The sequence below is a fragment of the Artibeus jamaicensis genome, unplaced genomic scaffold (assembly GCF_021234435.1).
Source record: "Artibeus jamaicensis isolate MK-2021 breed Jamaican fruit bat unplaced genomic scaffold, CSHL_Jam_final contig_944, whole genome shotgun sequence".
In the NCBI taxonomy this organism is placed as follows: Eukaryota; Metazoa; Chordata; class Mammalia; order Chiroptera; family Phyllostomidae; genus Artibeus; species Artibeus jamaicensis.
Window position 1 is genome coordinate 433,486 of NW_026522020.1, and position 16,490 is coordinate 449,975.

General features: G+C 54.9%; 1 protein-coding gene across 1 annotated transcript; it reads left to right on the forward strand.

The window, feature by feature from the left end:
* On the forward strand, window positions 1-16,051 carry SPATA3 (spermatogenesis associated 3). The gene is made up of 4 exons (XM_037152179.2): window positions 1-358; window positions 10,131-10,305; window positions 12,374-12,516; window positions 15,668-16,051. The coding sequence occupies exons 1-3, from the start codon at window positions 1-3 to the stop codon at window positions 12,477-12,479; spliced, it is 639 nt and encodes a 212-aa protein (XP_037008074.2). The 3' UTR covers window positions 12,480-12,516; window positions 15,668-16,051.
* Window positions 16,052-16,490: the final 439 nt, after the last annotated feature.

Consider the following 16,490-nt stretch of genomic DNA (forward strand, 5'->3'; position numbering starts at 1 on the left):
ATGGAGCCTAAGGGGCAGCCCTCCCAGGCTCCGGAGGGCGGCAAGGCCCAGCCCCAGCAGCAGGCTCCCGCCCAGACCGTGCAGGGCCACGGCCAGGTGCTGCTGCTGGGCGGGCTCTGGCAGCGGGACGAGCCGTGCCTGACCCTGCAGGACATTCTGGAGCAGGGCCCAACAAACAGGCCGGCCGGTCCTTCGTCCATCCGAGCCACAAGCGGTCACAGCAGCTCCAACAACGGCTCCAGACGGCGTCGCAAGCGCTCGGGCGACAGGTCTTCGAATGGCTCCGACTGCCCGGCCGCCAAGTCCAAACGCTCCACCCAGAAGCTGCCGGATCACAAGCTCAAGGATGAGGACCCGCGTGAGTGTGAGCCAGAGGCAGCTCGGGCTTCGCCCCGGGCCCCCGGGCCCGGGACCGCGGAGGACCCGGCGTCTGGAGGCCGGGACCCACCGCAGTCTCCGGAGCCGCCGGAGCCCGGCGCCCAGCTGCTCCTGGTCCTGTGCCGCGCGTCCGCGCTGCGCTCGCAGCTCCCGCGGCTGCAGCTGCTCCTGCAGCAGGTGCACGCCCCGCACCGCGGCCCGCCCGCCGCGCTGGTCGGGATCGTGGTGCAGCCGCGGCGGGACGAGGAGGCCGAGGCACGCCGCCTCATGGAAACCCTGCTGTGCAGCGCCTTCGCGCCGCACAGCCCCGCCGTGGAGGTGCACACGGCCGTGTTCAGCCCCAGCCGCCCCGAGGGGACCCTGGACGTCCAGCGCGCCGCCAGCGGAGCGCACAATGTCCCGGCCCGAGGCTGCGTCCACCTAGTGGATCGACAGACTCAGACGGATGGTGAGGGGCCGGAAGGCGAGGGGTGGGGGCGCCAGGCTGCCGCGGGCGTCTCCGGGGGTCGAACTTCAAATACGGAGGGAGGCCTATGCCCTGACCCTGCTGGTCACAGGGGAGGACAGGTCCCTGATGTCACGGCCCCTCTCCTCCGTTTTCACTTACACCGTCTGAGTAAAGATGAACTAGATTTCTGTCCCCAAGGGCGCTCACCGGGCAGTTTGGGGCCAAGGGTGTTCGAGTTCACTTAATTTCCCCGGAGCCCCTTGCCCCCTTGCTCACTGCTGGGAACCAGCCCTCGTAAGGCACAGATTTGGGGGTTGGCAGGCCCAGACCCTCCCCTCTTCTCCATGGCCGTTTGTTCCCTGCTTGGTTCTTCAGGCTCCGTAATCCCAAGGGAACCGTAACTCCAATCAAAGCCCAGTGTGTGCCAGGCACTGTTCTAAGGGTGTCTCTCATCCAACCCTCACCACAGCCCTCTCAGGAGGGAGACACTGTTTTAGAGCTGATGCCGGCTGATGCCCGGTTCTTCCTCACAGCCCTCGGGACCTTTCCCATCAAGGAATCTGGGTCCGTTGCCCCAGACAGTTCACGTGGGGTCTAAGGTCCAGAGCAGTAGGCTCTCAAATGAACGCGCAGTACCTTCCATCTCCGGACGCTCCGCGGCAGCGGGGGGGGAGAAGTCTGTGTGGGGCAGTCCAAAGCCAGGTGCCCAGGGGCTCTGCCACTTTTCTGCTGGTGACCAGAGCAAGTTGTCCCCTCTGGGTAGTAGCCCCCCAGACACGTAGAGGCCAAGGGCCAGCTGGCGTCTGAGGTAACACCCAGTTCTAAGATGCTAGCTTCAGGACAAATGTTGACACACTTGTTCTGGGTGCCCAGGAGGGACCCGGAGGGCCAGCCAAGTCAGGACTCTGTGCTGATGACCTAGCTTTGCATCCCCTTACACTCGTTCTGCTCACTCTCTGAAAGGGTCCACAGGACTTCCCCATGATTGCCATGCCTGATTGGGAAAGCCCTTGACTATGGGCTGTTCCAGCCGCGGTCCTCAGCCAAGGCCAGGAGACCCCAGACTGTCTTTGAAAACAACCCCTTAGCGATGCAGTCTCCGGGGTACCGTGTCCCCCTCATCCACACCCACCCTGTCTTCGATAGTTACGCACTTTCTTTGTCTGCTTTATTTTTTTTCATTTTTAAAAAAGTTTTTAAAATATATTTTATTGATTATGCTATTATAGTTGTCCCATTTCCCCCTCCATTTATCCCCCTCTGCTCTCTATCCCCCCTCCCACCCACACCCCCTCCCCTTACTTCATGTCCATGGGTCATACATATAAGTTCTTTGGCTTCTACATTTCCTATACTGTTCTTAACCTCCCCCTGTCTATTTTGTACCTACCATTTATGCTACTTATTCTCTGCACCTTCTCCCCAATACCATTCCCCTCCTCCCCCTCCCCACTGATAACCTCCATGTGATCTCCATTTCTGTGATTCTGTTCCTGTTCTAGTTGTTTGAGTAGTTCATTTTTGTTTTCGTTTTTGTTTTTAGGTTTGGTTGTTGATAGTTGTGAGTTTCTTGTCCTTCTACTATTCATATATTTGATCTTCTTTGTCTTAGATAAGTCCCTTTAACATTTCATATAATAAGGGCAGGGTGATGATGAACTCCTTTAACTTGACCTTATCAGGGAAGCACCTTATCTGCCCTTCCATTCTAAATGAAAGCTTTGTTGATAGTCATCTTGGATGTAAGTCCTTTCATGACTTTAAATACTTCCTTCCAGCCTCTTCTGCCTGCAAAGGTTTTTTTTGAGAAATCAGCTGATAGTCTAATGGGAACTCTCTTGTGGGTAACTCCTTTCCTCTTGCTGCTTTTAAGATTCTCTCCTTTTTAATCTTGGGTAATGTAATTACGATGTGCCTTGGTGTGTGCTTCCTTGGGTCCAACTTCTTTGGGACTGTCTGAGCTTCCTCGACTTCCTGGAAGTCTATTTCCTTTGCCAGATTGGGGAAGTTCTCTCTCATTATTTTTTCAAATGGGCTTTCAACTTCTCGCTCTTGCTCTTCTCCTTCTGGCATGCCTATGATTTGGATGTTGGAATGTTTAACATTGTCCTGGAAGTTCCTAAGCCTCTCCTTGTTTTTTTTTTTTAATTCCTTTTTCTTCATTCTGTTATAGTCGAATGTTTATTTCTTCCTTCTGCTCCAAACTGTTGTTTTGAGTCCCAGTTTCCCTCCCGTCACTGTTGATTCCCTGTACATTTTCCTTTATTTCACTTTTCATAGCCTTTACTTTTTCCTCTATTTTGTGACCATAACCAACTATTTCTGTGAGCATCCTGATCACCAGTATTTTGAACTATGTATCTGATTGGTTGGCTATCTTTTCATTGCTTAGTTTTATTTTTTATGGAGCTTTGATCTGTTCTTTCATTTGGGTGGGCCTTTTTTTTTTTTGCTCAGTGCACCTGTTGCATAGTAAGGGGTGGGGCCTTAGGCGTTCACCAGGGCGGGGCAACCCACAGAGTTGCGTTGTGATGCTGTATGTGGGGGAGGGGTCTGAGAAGGAACAATGGTGCTTGCTCCGTTCTCTGCCGGATTTCAGTCACTTCCCCTGCTTCCCACAATCAAAGTGGGCCCTTCTGGTGCTGATTCCTGGGTGGGCTTGTGTACATTCTAGGACCCTGTGGGTCTCTCCAACGAACTTTCCTGTGAGGCTGAGAGTTTCTCCTGCTGCCCCCTCAACCCCCACAGGTGTTTTCAGTCAGTGGTTCGAGGCTTTATTTCCCCAAGCTGGAGCTCTGGGTTACAAGGTCTTGCTCCCCAGCTGTTCCTCCCAGTTCATCTGCATGGGAATTGGGACCGCCCTCTCCGCCAGCGGCTGGCAGCCTTGCCGCCAGTCCTCTCCACCCAGCTGCCTGTCTCTGACCCTCCTACTGGTCTGAGTGAGTGTTTCTTCTTTATCTACTTGGTTGTCAGACTTCCATACAGTTTGATTTTCTGTCAGTTCTGACTGTTTTTTGTTTTTAAATTTGTTGTTTTCCTTCTTATAGTTGTGTGAGGAGGCACAGTGTATCTACCTTGTCTCCATCTTGTCTTTGTCTGCTTTCTACCCTCGCCTTCAAGCAGCTTACACTGAGCCCTTTCTCTGGACTTTTGGCTCTTCACGGTCTCCAGTCTGGGAGAGGGGACCGCAAGGGAAGACAAGGGTAGAAGCCTTTCTCGCTCTGGGCAGACTGTAATCTGGGCTCAGAGAGGGAGGCATGGCTTCCAGTTAAAGATCTGGAGAAAGGCTTTTGAGCAGATGGGTTCCCGGGAGATGGATATGGAAGGCAGAGGGGGAGGGGGTGGGATGCAGGAGGGGAGGGCTTCCACAAGTGCAGGGGAGTAAGGCGCGTTCACCAGACTTCTGGTGCTCATGGCAGGCTAGAGCCAGACATGGGCAAAATAGACCTGGGACCGTGGGCTGCGACTTCAACAGAGGAGTCAGACTTCAGGCTAGGAAACTGTGTTCCGAAGGCAGCGGGTGTGGAAGATGTTCTAGCAAAGAACTGTCCTTCTGGCCGTCCCTGTTACTCCACAAGTCCCCACCCCATCCCCACCCCCACACCTCGGGACCATTCTCACTAAAGAACCCATACGTATGTTCTCCATTGCCATAGAAAAACTCCCACTCCTCCCAGAGCCTGGCCCTCTGTGTTTCCTCCAGTGTTCTCCTAGGGAGCAGAGACCTGCTCTCTGTGCCCTGCCCTGTGTGGAATGCAATACGGAACACTCCTTTCATTAGCACCAGGACATCCACCCGTGTGCGTCTGAACCTGTATGATTCATTTCAACAGTGGTTCTCGGCCACGGGCAACTCTGTTCTCTCCTCTCTTCTCTCTCTCTTTCACACACACATTGATATTTACCAATGTCTGTAGAAATTGTTGATTTCACAACTTGGAAGGAGCCGTAGTTGCTGCTGGCATCTTGTGGGCAGAGGCCAAGGATGCTGCTCACCTTCCTACAAGGCACCGCACGGCCCACAACAAAGAATTATCTGGCCCCAAAACCAGTGTCACTGAGGGTGAGAAACCCCAACTTACACCAGGTTGCGGCCTTCAGTCAAAAGCCCACTGGTGCCTGATATCAAGTTTTGCAGAGATAAATGCTTTAGGAGGTGTGACCTGCCTGTCAAATGTGGACAGGGGTCCTGACTGGGTTCCAGTCTCTCTGATTCTAAAGTGAGTCCTGCCCTGGCTGGTGTGGCTCAGTGGATTGAGCGCTGGTCTGTTAACCAAAGGGTTGCCGTTCGATTCCCAGTCGGGGCACGTGCCTGGGTTGCAGGCCAGGTCCCCAGTAAGGGGCACTCAAGAGGCAACCACATGTTGATGTTTCCCTCCCCTTCTCCCTCCCTTCCCTTCTGTCTAAAAATAAATAAAATCTTAAAAAATAAATAAGTAAAGTGAGTCCCCCCGGGGAGCCATTGCTCTTGACTTCAGGGAGTTGCCACCTTCCTGTAGCCCCCTCTGGTCCCTGAACCTCTTCACAGCCGGGCTCAACCAAATTCAACCCAGATTTGCTGATCTGGGCTTCTTTCCACTTCTTGTCCTTCCTGCCTTCTTTCCCTTCAATCCTCTCACTCAAGGTATTTTTTTAAGTGATTAATTTTAAGGCCAATATAATTATCTGACTCCTTGTTGCCTTCTGGAGTCAGAAAAAGAGCCCTGAACAAGAATTTAGCCAATTCAATCCTGCCCCAACCCCCTCCCCACCAGCTGTGAGACTTTGAAAAAGTAGTTTAACCTTGAACCTCAGTTTCTCCTCTGCAGAAAGAGGGTCATCACAAGGTCTTTTCGGGCTCTGGAACCACTAAGGCGTTGCCTGTCATCTGACAGCTCACACCACGTCTGGGCTTGCGTGTGGATTGCTCCTCACTAGGTCTGCCCTAAACCTGACCCTGGGGAGGGAGTGGGACCCCCAGAGGCCAGGGGTTAACGATGGGATACTCACCCACCTCCTGGTGCGTCAGTGGCAGAAGTAGAGTCTTCTAATGTGAACACATTTTATGTTGGAGTCAGATGTGAGGTTTAAGGTTGTCTCTTAAAAGTGTTTTTTTTCTCTCCCAGCCTAAAAAGAAAAATCACACTGTTAATTTTGAGAAAGATTCATAGTCTAATTGACTAGGCACGTTTGGTGTTTGAAAGGTAGTCTGTTCGTGGCTGGTGCAATGAATTTGAGAAAAATGTGGTTTCCCAAAGAGCTATTATGTGGTTAGGAGGAATTCTTTTGCCAAATGCTAGCATTCTTATCCGAGTTGGAGACCCCGCCCCAGGCCCTTCCCACTGTGGGGGAGGGAAGGTTTTAGAAGAACAGGGGAGCTATTTTATGTAAAGTAATCTGGGGGAACAGTGGAGGAGAGAGGAGGCCGTGGGCTTTCCATGGACCCTCAAATCGATAGTAAAGTCACCTAAAACACAGAATGCATAGGGAAGTAGCCTTGGGGGTTTGTTTTTGGTATTTGGTTTTTGGTATGTGGAAAGCAGGAGGGAGCTGAGTGGCACACGGGGGCTGGGAACACACCAGCGAGGGGCGTGAAGGAGGCCCTCCAGTCCCAGAATCATGGGCTCCCAGTTGTCACAGGCCCCACGGCCAGGCTTGGCCCACGTCCATGAGGACTCTGGCAGCTGCCCCCTGCCCCTCCCAGTATCCAGGGAAGGGGGAGGACAGCAGGCTAGTGTCACCGGAGAGAACTTTCCCCAGGGCGCTGCCATAGGAGTCACCCTGGCTTTTATGACCTCACAGGAGGGGTGTGGGTGACCTTTCTTTGTGGCACCTGGGTCCAGCCCAAGGCCAGAGCGTTCCCCCAGGGCAGGGGCAAACGGCCCCTCCAGGAGGGAGCCGGGCAATTAGGCAGCTCCATGTAGGTCCAGGTTTAGGCCCGGAGGACCCACCATGAAGAAGGGCAAAAAGAAGAAGGCAGAGTCCAGACGCCGAGGCTCCACCTCACAGCACAGCAGTTCTGACTCTAGCCCCCCCCAGCGGCAGCCCAGCTCCAACTGCAGCCCTCAGCAGCAGCCCAGCTCGGGGTCCACACCCCAGCAGCAGCCCAGCTCGGGGTCCACCCCACAGCAGCAGCCCAGCTCGGGGTCCACACCCCAGCAGCAGCCTGTGTGCCAGGCCCTTGCAGTTCCTGAAGCCAGGCGGTCAGCTCAGGGCCTGCTGTCTCAGAACAGCGGCACAAAAGCATCCTCTGCATCCAGGAAAACAGGTGGGCAGGTTTCTAGCTCAGCAGTTCCAGCCTTTCTGCTGCTGGAGTCCCGGGGTTATTACCCCAGAAGCCGGTTTCTGTGGGGTAGTGATTCGTGGCTAACATGTATTCTGGAACCGTGCTGGTGGAGTGTGGGGGCAGTTTTTGGTTTTGTTTTTACCCAAGAGACCAATATTCCTGGGTGTTCTCATTCCTCACCAAGCTCAGTCTCACTGAAGAAGGCAGCCACGCACACTGAACGTGGCTCGGTGGGAACACTCTCGGTTAGGAACCGGGCGCCACGCAACCGCTCAGAAACAAACACCAAGGACGTGTTAGTAGAATTACATGGTTCAGGGCGGGGGCGGTGGTCATACCGCTTTATTCTGTCCTCATCCGGCTGTAAAAGATGCTTACAATCTAATTCGAAGAAGAAAGTCCAGGTTGATGGCGGACGAGGGGGGGGGGGGAGGTGCAAGAGCCATTTGGTGTCCGAGATTTGGTGGAAGGAGCTGGAGGAAATCTGTCTGTCAGGTGGAAGATGTGAGTAGACTTTTTCCATGTTGTCCTCCGATGTCTGTCTAAGGGCCCATGAACAGGGTTGCCAGTGAACACCCAATTATATATGAATTTCAGATCAACAACACATGATTTTTAAAAAATTTTAGTATAAGGGTGTCCCAAATATTGCGTGGGCATCCTGTGTTTTCAGGTGCTAAATCTGGCAACCTTACCTGTGGAAGACAGGGGCAGATTTCTCTGCTCAACATTAAAAAGTCTCCACAATTAGTTCTGTCTGACGATGGAACGGCTGTCCAGGAAAAGTGGTCCCCCATCTCTCTGGGTAGCCAGAGCCTGAACAGGCATCAGGGTGTGGAGCGGGAATTCAAGGGGAGTTCAGGAGGTGGGCAGGTTAACATCCCTACTACTGCTACTGATGGTAACAGCTAACTCACGCCTACACCCGGCATGTACTGCGCACCCAGCACCCAGCTCAGCCATCTATGTTAATTTCCTCATTTAACAGTCTTATGAAGGACAAGCCAGTATCAACATCTCCGTTTTATAGATGAGGAAAGTGAGGCCCAAATCAAACAGCTCGCTCTCAAGCAGGCACTGGCAGCACTGCAGGGAGCTGGGTAGGTTCTGACTCCAGACCCCTCGCTCTGAACCGCGGCCCTCCCCTTCTGATCCCGAGAGGCCTGAGGGTCTCCCTGGAAAGAGCACCTTCTCTGAGCTGCTCCTGGATCTGCCGGGAGCCAGTGCCCAGGGCTCCGTGGTCCTGAGCAGGCTGCGCTCCCCAGGCCACAGCCCGTCCCGCTGGGCTGGTGTGGACAATACAATCGCCGTGTCTCAGTATTTCTGTGGCTAGGAATCCATCCCTTCTTAACACCTGGAAATGGTTTCAAGTGTTACTCCACCACACATACCTCCACTCCCAATCTGCCCCAGGGAAGAGACAAAGCATGATGGCTCTTCAGGAAGGATGCCTACCCTTCTTCTGCCAAAGGCACATCCATCCTCCTTTGGAGCCACAGTGAGAGCGAATGCTGGCAGTAAGGAATGGGGGTCTTTAAAGGGGGCCACTTTCTGAAGTCCAAATCTTGTGTGTGCAGAAAGTATCGTCACTCAGGAAAGCACACGCCTTCCACTGGAATGACTACGATCTGTCATCAAAAATGGACCATGGCAAGGGTTGGCGAGGCCGTGGAGGTCCTGGAGTCTTCATGCCCTGCTAGAGGGAATGTAAAAAGGTGCGGCTGCTGCAGAAAAGTCTGGCAGTTCCTCGAAGGGCGAGCCGTGGCCTTAGCCCAGGACCCAGCAGTTCTACTCCTGGGTATATATCCAAGGAAGTGAACAATATCTGTCTGGACAAGAGCTTGTACAGGAAGGGTCACAGCAGCATTATTCACAAGAGCCAAAAAGTGAAGACAACTCCGCATCCATCAGCCAACAAACGGATCGACAGCAGGTGGTTCGGCCGTGCCACGGACCACGTTGGGCAACAGAGAGGTGACAGGCTGATGCTGCAACGTGGAGGGACCTCAGAGGCGTCGGGCAAGTGAAGGAAGCCGGTGCCCCCGAAAGCCCACACGCTGTAGGATTCCATTTCTGAACTGCCCAGAACAGGCAGATCCATTGCCAGGAACTGGGAAGATGGGGGATCGGCAGTGACGGCCATGGGTACAGAGTTGCTTGGGTGGAAAATGAAAATATTTTGGAATTAGTGATGATAATTGCACACCATTGTGAGTACACAACAAAACCACTGAATGTGGGAATTACAGGTCCATTTCAAAAAATTTAACTAAAAGCAGAACCAAGAAAGAGTCTTGCGGTTAGAATCTCTTCCTTCCACAGTCCAGGAAGAACCTCCGTCCTGGGCATATCGAAGCAGAAGGGGTGCTGAATTTGCCAAGGCTGGTCACGGGCTTCCCGGAGCCTTGGTTGGAAGAACCGACAGTTCCCTCAGGAAGCCAGGACCCAAGTAGCCCCCAGGGGAGGGAATTCTGCGCCATCTCGGAGTTCCTCCGGGACCCACTGCGCAGGAGGACAAAGGGGGATAAGTCTGGGAAGGTATTCACGGAGTGTAAACTCAAGCAGTGGGCGTCTTCAGATGAACCAGCAAACCCCACGGACACAGAGCGTGGCAGCTCCAGGTTGGGGGTCGCAGCACGGCCTCTCGGGGGTGGGCGGTGCTCTGCTGCCACCACTTCCTGTGAATTCCCGAGAGAGCACTGAATTGAGAGTTAGAAATCCTGGGCCCACGTCTTCCACCACTCGCTCTAAGGCACCTCCTCACATTCCCGAGCCTCCGTTTCTCGTCCGTAAGCTGAGAGTGACGGCGTTCCGCTTCACAGGGTTGCTCTGACAGTCGCACGAGCCGGGGGTGGTGGGCAGTGCGCAGCCGCAGACAGGTGTAAGCCGGTGCATCGTTGTTCCGATCGCCCCCAGGTAGCAGCGGTCTGTAAAGCCACCGTGTCCCACACAGTTCGTTTCTCTCTGGTGTCGTCCAGGCTCTCCCTCGCCTCCTGGCGGCAGCTGGGTCCCTCATCTCTCTCCTTTTCCGTCCACCAGGGCCTCCAACGCGGCAGGTCCCGCGCCCCTTCTGTTCCTGCACCACTTGTCCCGGCAGCTCTGCTTGCTGGCGTCGTCTGGGCCTGTGCCACAGCCGCATCTTCGATGTCCTTCTGCCTCGGGCCTGGCCGACCATGCCAGGGAGAGGAATCCCAAGCCTCCTCACCTTCTACAGGTTCTGGAGCTCGTGCAGGGCGGGGCCCTCGGGGCGGACGGTTCCCAGGGCCAGGCTCTGCCCAGGCTGGCCTGCAGCACAGTCACGTGTAACTCCCTCTGCAGACTCCTAGGCCAAGAGGAGAGCCTTTCCCCTGCACCCCAGGTGGCCACAGCCTAGGCTTTGGCACGGCCCTTTCTGAGCAGACCCGCCCCACCAGGGTCCCCCACCTGCACGGACCAGTGCTGATTTTCTTCCTTACCCCGAATTGCTTCGCCCCCGGGGGCGGTTCATTTTCCTTTTCCCCGTGGGCACCCTCCTTTCTCAGGCACACGCCTCACAGTCCTTCATAAATGCCACATCACTCGGCAGTTCAGAATCAGATGCTCTGTTTGGCTGTCGGCCTCTTTCCATGGCCACACCACATCCCAGAGCTTTGGGTTCTTGGCCTGCCTGTGAATTTCCCCTGCAATTTAGTCGCAGGTACTGATTGTAACTCACATGCCCCCTTGGTAATAGCAAGGCCTCCTCCACCCGTGAAGAGCGTCTCTGGTATTTCTCGCAGCACCCCCAGGAAACAACGCCCCCAGGCTGGTCTGTCCATGGCTGGGCGGCCCCCACCCACAGCAGCATCCACAGTATCCGCGCTTCTCTCCCTCCTCCCGGAAACCACCAGGTGGAACCTTTTCCAGGGGCGCCAGGCTATGGGCCAGGGCTGGGAGAGGGGCCTCCACCCACCCCCAGCTCCGGGCCCAAGCAGCTCTGCCTGTACTTAGGGTCTCACCAATGTCCGTAGAAGAAGCTTTCCATTTGGGAAACTCATACCCCAACCCAAGAACAGAGCCCACCCATCCCCCACCTTCCTCCTGCCCTTCTTCCCAGCCCCTCCCCCACCAGATCCCCTCTCCTGTCCATCATCAGTCACAAAGCACCACCTCTTACACCTATGGAGAGAAGCAAACCCAGGGGTGTTGGCAGAACACGCCTAGCCCTAAAAACACTCTACAGCTGGGGAAGTGGGTCAGGAAGGACCTGCCCGCCACTCATTATTGGCCGTCCTCACACACACTCAGCGTTTCTGTCCATATGGTATCAAGTTGTGCCACAGGTTCCTGGCCCTTTAAACCCAACAGGTAGGAAAACCTAATCTGCACAGGATGCTAGGTACTAGGAGGGAAACCAGAACAGGGAACTCTACCCTTAAAAGCTGTACAGTCTGTGTGGTCAGTGAAGACGTGTCCATTTAGAAACCAAGATGCGAGCCAGGGAACCCATGTCCTACAGGAGGGGTTCAAAGAGCTTCAGGAGAACAGGGTGCTCATCACTCCTGCACCAGGCCCCAGGGGGCCCGTGTCATGTCAGCCACGTCTAGAAGGATCTGAGGATCATCTGTGGCTTATGTTAAAGGGGCAGCATTCTAGACAGAGGAGGAGACAAAGGCAAGGCTCAGAACAAGGAAAGGGAGGCGGAAGGATGGCAGGGGTCCGGTCCAGCTGGGGAAGACCCACCCTGCTCAGACTTGAGCACCTGCTGCCGTAACCTGTGCCTCTCTCAGTAGAGTGGGATGTTGAAAGTACACACTCACAGTAAGTAAGGACTCCCACTACTGTAGTGCGATTTCTATCAAAGTGGATTTTGCATTTGTGGAAGCCCTGCTCCTGGTCATTGCCATGCACTGTCCTCGTCCTGTGGAGGGTGTAGCATGTCTCCTCGGAGCCTTCATTCCAGGTGGGGCTCCGCCGCAGAGCCTCCCTCTCAGGGTTGCTGAGACCTGGGGGGGACCCGGGGCGTGAGGTGTTTAGCACAGAGCCTGGCACACAGTGGCCTTGCCCACCTTTGCGACGTGGCTCCCCAAATGTCCAGGGGAGCCGGCGCCCCAGACCAGCCCATCCTCAGGCCCTGGGGGTCCTATGTGTGATAGGGTCTGATCGGAAGGGGTGGGGAGCGTTCTGCCCCCTAGAGAGGACGGTCGGTAGTGGGGACGTGGGTATTCCTGCAGTCCTGAGGGAACCCCACAATTTTCCCTTCCCCAGAGACAGGCACTAAAGCCCAGCCCCCCCAACCGGTGGTCTTTCCACTTGCTTTACAGAAGACCTGCAAGAAAGCACTCCAGTCATCGTAATTCACGTGCTCCAAGCTCTCGGGACTGCGGCTGTGGCTCTGGGGGCCCTGGGAGCCGCCTACCACATCATTGAGTCCTTGTGAACAACCCCCTGGCTCACAGTCCAGCAGGTACGCAGGCCCCCTTCGTGCCCATGGTCTTTTTTGCAGGAGTCCTCAGGCCCAGTGACTTGCCAGCCCTACATGCAGGGCTGATGGGGTGTCTGTCCCCTCTGAAGGGGGAAGTCTTTGCAGAGCGCCCCCCCCCCGCCTCTCATGGGTGGCTTGAGAATGGACTGGATCCTTCTTGGACTCAGGATGGTCTCTCTCAAGCAGCCCTGGGTGCTCTTGGACAATGCTAGATCCACCACTGGGATTGTTGGGACAGAGTTCCCCAAACCCCAGTGGCCTGGGATGGTTTCCCTAGTCAGAGACACCAGACAGCAAAGGTCAGGGCAGGCGTTCCTACCCCTCTTAGGGCCTGTCCTTGGAATTTCCTTCCTGCCTAGAAAACGTTTCCCCTCTCCCAACATTTCAAGTCCCGCCCACCCAGCCTGGCCTAGTCCTCTTTCTTCCATAAAGCCCTCCTCCCCCACGGCACCTCCAGTGCTCCCTCCCACCTGGCAGACCACTGTTTCTCCAGCCTAGGCCGCCCTGTGTTGCGGGTGGTGGTTTTGTATGTACGATGCCCCTGTGCACAACCGCGAGATCTGTGAGGGCAGGGCGCAGGCCTCCCACGGCATCGTCACACCTCCCCTGTCTTGGGCTGGGCTCCCTAGAAGCAGAGCCTCAGACAGGGATTGGAGTGCACTGGACTTACTGAGAAAAAAAGTGTCTGGAGGAGGGAAGAGAGGTCAAGGGAAGGAGCAGAGCAAAGACTAGGTTAGTTGATGTCCAGCCTCAGCCCGATGCCACGGGGGCTCTGAATTATACTATAGAATGGTCTCACCTTGAAGCAAGAGGGTTGGCTTTTTTTGTGCCCCTCTGTCATTCAGCATTGGCAATAGGACTGGGGATAGGGGGTGCCTATCTTTATGGAAAAACACTCCCATTTGGCTGAAGACAAGTCTCTGGGGTAAGGGGCACCCCTAGTCCTTAGCAGCCAACGTTCACAACTCACGGGAGCTGAACGAAGAATGCTCCGGCCCAGGAAGGGGGTCTGGGCAGACACCAAGGGCACCCACAGTCGTACCCACTGTCAAACCCACCCACAGTGAGTGCCTCGTAAGTGACAGTAGGGGAAGTGAGGAGATCACGGCAGCCTTTCAATGACCCCCAGACCACCACCAGTCACAGAGGAAGACAGGGCGTGGCCACAGGAGGGCACTCGGTGGGAGCAATTGCTCAAAGCACCTCAAAAGCCCAACCCAGAAAATAAATTCCAGTGAGGGCTCAGCACCTGCTCCAGGGCTCAGCTGCCCGACCAAGGGACAAAGAGACGGCACTCCTGGAGCTTCAGGAGATACATACACAGCTGGCGGGGGCCTCTGGTTTCTCATCTGTAAATAAGGACGATCGCAGTGCCTTCCAGTACGAGGAGAGGTTCTTGGAGGACAGAGCTGGCCAGCTCCAGAGTCTAGCTGCCGTTATCGCGTGGCGGTGGTGGGAAGGCACTGGCTTTGGAGTCAGAGCTGCTCCTGGTAGCGGGGTGTCAGGGGACACTGGGAGAGTCAGTGTCAGCTCTGAAGAGGGGGAAGTTGTGAGGAGTAGGTGAGGGGTGTGTGGGGCCTGGTTGTAAGGCCTGGGTGGCCGGTGCCAACTGGCCACGTGGAGAAAGTGTTTCGTTCTAGAGTCTCCCGACGGCAGAGCCCGCAGTGCGAGCTCAGGGTCTGGGAGCAGGCAGGCTTGGGCCTTGTCCCCCTTCAACGTTCAGTATTTCCGGGCCTGGGGCAGGTTCCAGAACCCGTGAATTGGTAGGTTTCTAAATGCTGGGAGGCATTTTAAGATTGATTTGATAAGTGGATTATGAGTTTGATTACCTGGTATAAATTCCAGGAAATCCAATTCAAAACAGTGGTGAGGAAATTATCTCACACACCAGGAGGACAGCTGGGAAGTGTCAGCGCAAGTTCAAGTCAACAGCATTGTCAGAGATGCGGAGGGATTTTTCCAGCTTTCTGTTCTGACACCCTCAGCAGAGGGCAGGCTAGTCCCTCCTGGGGGCAGATGGCTGGAGAAGTTTCCAGAATCACAGCCTCATATCATGACATCCAAAAGCAGGGAGAAGGCCACCTCTTCCTTTTGTCTCTCTCTAAGTTAAGAAACTCCTCCCAGGAGCACCCTTCCCCAGACCACCTGCTCTCTCACCGGGGTGGCATGCCCCTGAACTGGGTCTCATGCCCCTTCTTAAGGAAATTAATAGCACAGGGGTTGAACCATCATGGCTGGCGTAGATCCATCTAGATACATCTTCGCTCTCCTTCTGGCTGGGGCTGGGGTCACTTCTCTCCGGGACAAGGCTGGGCAAGGGAGCAGCCAGATTAAATGGGGCCCTGCCAGGAAATAAGTGAGAGTGGATCGGCGGGGGAGCAGCCAGCAGCGCCCTCTACAACTGGCAAGAGTGGTTTTGAAGGTGACGTGCATCTGGCCAGTGCAGGATGAACCTCAATGTGCAGACCTGTCGGCTTCACCGCCTGAGGGAGCCACTGGGCGAGTCAGTATGTGGGGGGCGGGCAGCGCCTTGTTGGAGTGCACTGAGTCATCCTGAGTTTTGTCGGCTCAGCTCTCAGGCCCTGTTAGACAGGCAGTTTGGGGTCCTTCTCAGTCCACAGTGAAAACCCACCTGATGACCGTGGCAAAGTCTACTCTGTGGGAAAAGATATTTCTAGAATTTTCTTTCCTAAAGCTTAGTGCCCCTCTCAGCATCCCACCAGTGAATAATGGGGCACCAAAAGCAAGAGGCTGCTTCCCCTCTCCTTGTGGGCACTGAATGGAACAAAACTCCCCACCACAGCCCAGCTTTTGGGGACCGATGCTCCATCTTAGCTGCTGGGTGGCGGGCAGGGTGGGGTGGGGTGCAGTGTGGGACAGAGCCAGCACTTTGCACAAGTGGGGTTCAGCCTGAAGGGAAGCCAAAGTGTCCCTGTGTCCTGTCCTGAGTTTGGAAGAAGGAAGAGTGGATGCAGAAATGGAAGACATTTGCATCCCAAATAACAACTTTTCCCACTGGACGACCTTAGCTGCTCACCTGTCACCCATGAGGTGGTAAAACCGCAGAGCCGCCCGAATTCCGGTGTCGTGAAGTACTGTGTCAGCCAATGCCTCGGTTTTATTTTTCTTACAGATCCAGTTTCCATCAGGGATCTCTCTTGTCACCAAAATAGAACAGTAACACCAAAAGAATTCTGTTTCTAGAGTGTGTTTTACCCGGAGACAGGAAAGTTGGGCTTGGCAAAGAACTTGGTAAGGGACGTAAGAGGGCGGGGGTGGCTTGGTGACTTCCTGAGCCCCAAATAAACTGGGGTGGGATCCTGCCATTCCTGTTGGAGGCCACAGACCCAAGTGAAGGCAACTTTCTCTACACACACTCACAGAACGACCTGTGTCCAATTTCCCCGTTCTAAAAGCAGAAATGATACAACTTTACAACTTCAGTCAACACCACACAACCAGTCAGCTCTGCTTCCCAGCGGGAGTTAATCCCAGTGGGTGGGGACAGGAGGAAGGTGCTGGCTCCTTTCCAGGCCCGCACCTTGCAGAGGAGAGGCCCTGTGCCCCGAACACTCGTCTCTGGGACATGGCTTCATTCAGCTGTACTTGTGATGGGGGAGGCACAGGGGCCCAGCAAGGCATGGCCTGCAGCCTGCGGTCTGCGGTCTGTGGTCTGTCCTGGTGACCTAGCTGCACCTGGCCAGGGCCCAGTTCCTGAGCAGCTGAGGCAGGGTCTTACTTAGTTCAAGGTGATCCCAGAACACAGGATAGGGAAGAGATGTGAGAAACATAAGAGGAAGGATAGTCACAGTGGCCACTGAGAGCCACTGAAACCTAATTCTGCTGGGGCGATTTTAAGAAGCAGAACACAGGGCTCAGAACAATTCCAAGAGGGCTGATTTACATACCCAGCCTGTCAGTGGTTAAAGGCTGCTGGGAGGCGGGTGGTTAATTCC

Coding starts and splice junctions, on each gene's coding strand:
- SPATA3 (XM_037152179.2), top strand. CDS start 1: ATGGAGCCTAAGGGGCAGCCCTCCCAGGCTCCGGAGGGCGGCAAGGCC. Junction 359..10,130: donor GCTCAAGGATGAGGACCCGC/GTGAGTGTGAGC, acceptor TCCGTCCACCAG/GGCCTCCAACGCGGCAGGTC. Junction 10,306..12,373: donor AGCCTCCTCACCTTCTACAG/GTTCTGGAGCTC, acceptor CTTGCTTTACAG/AAGACCTGCAAGAAAGCACT.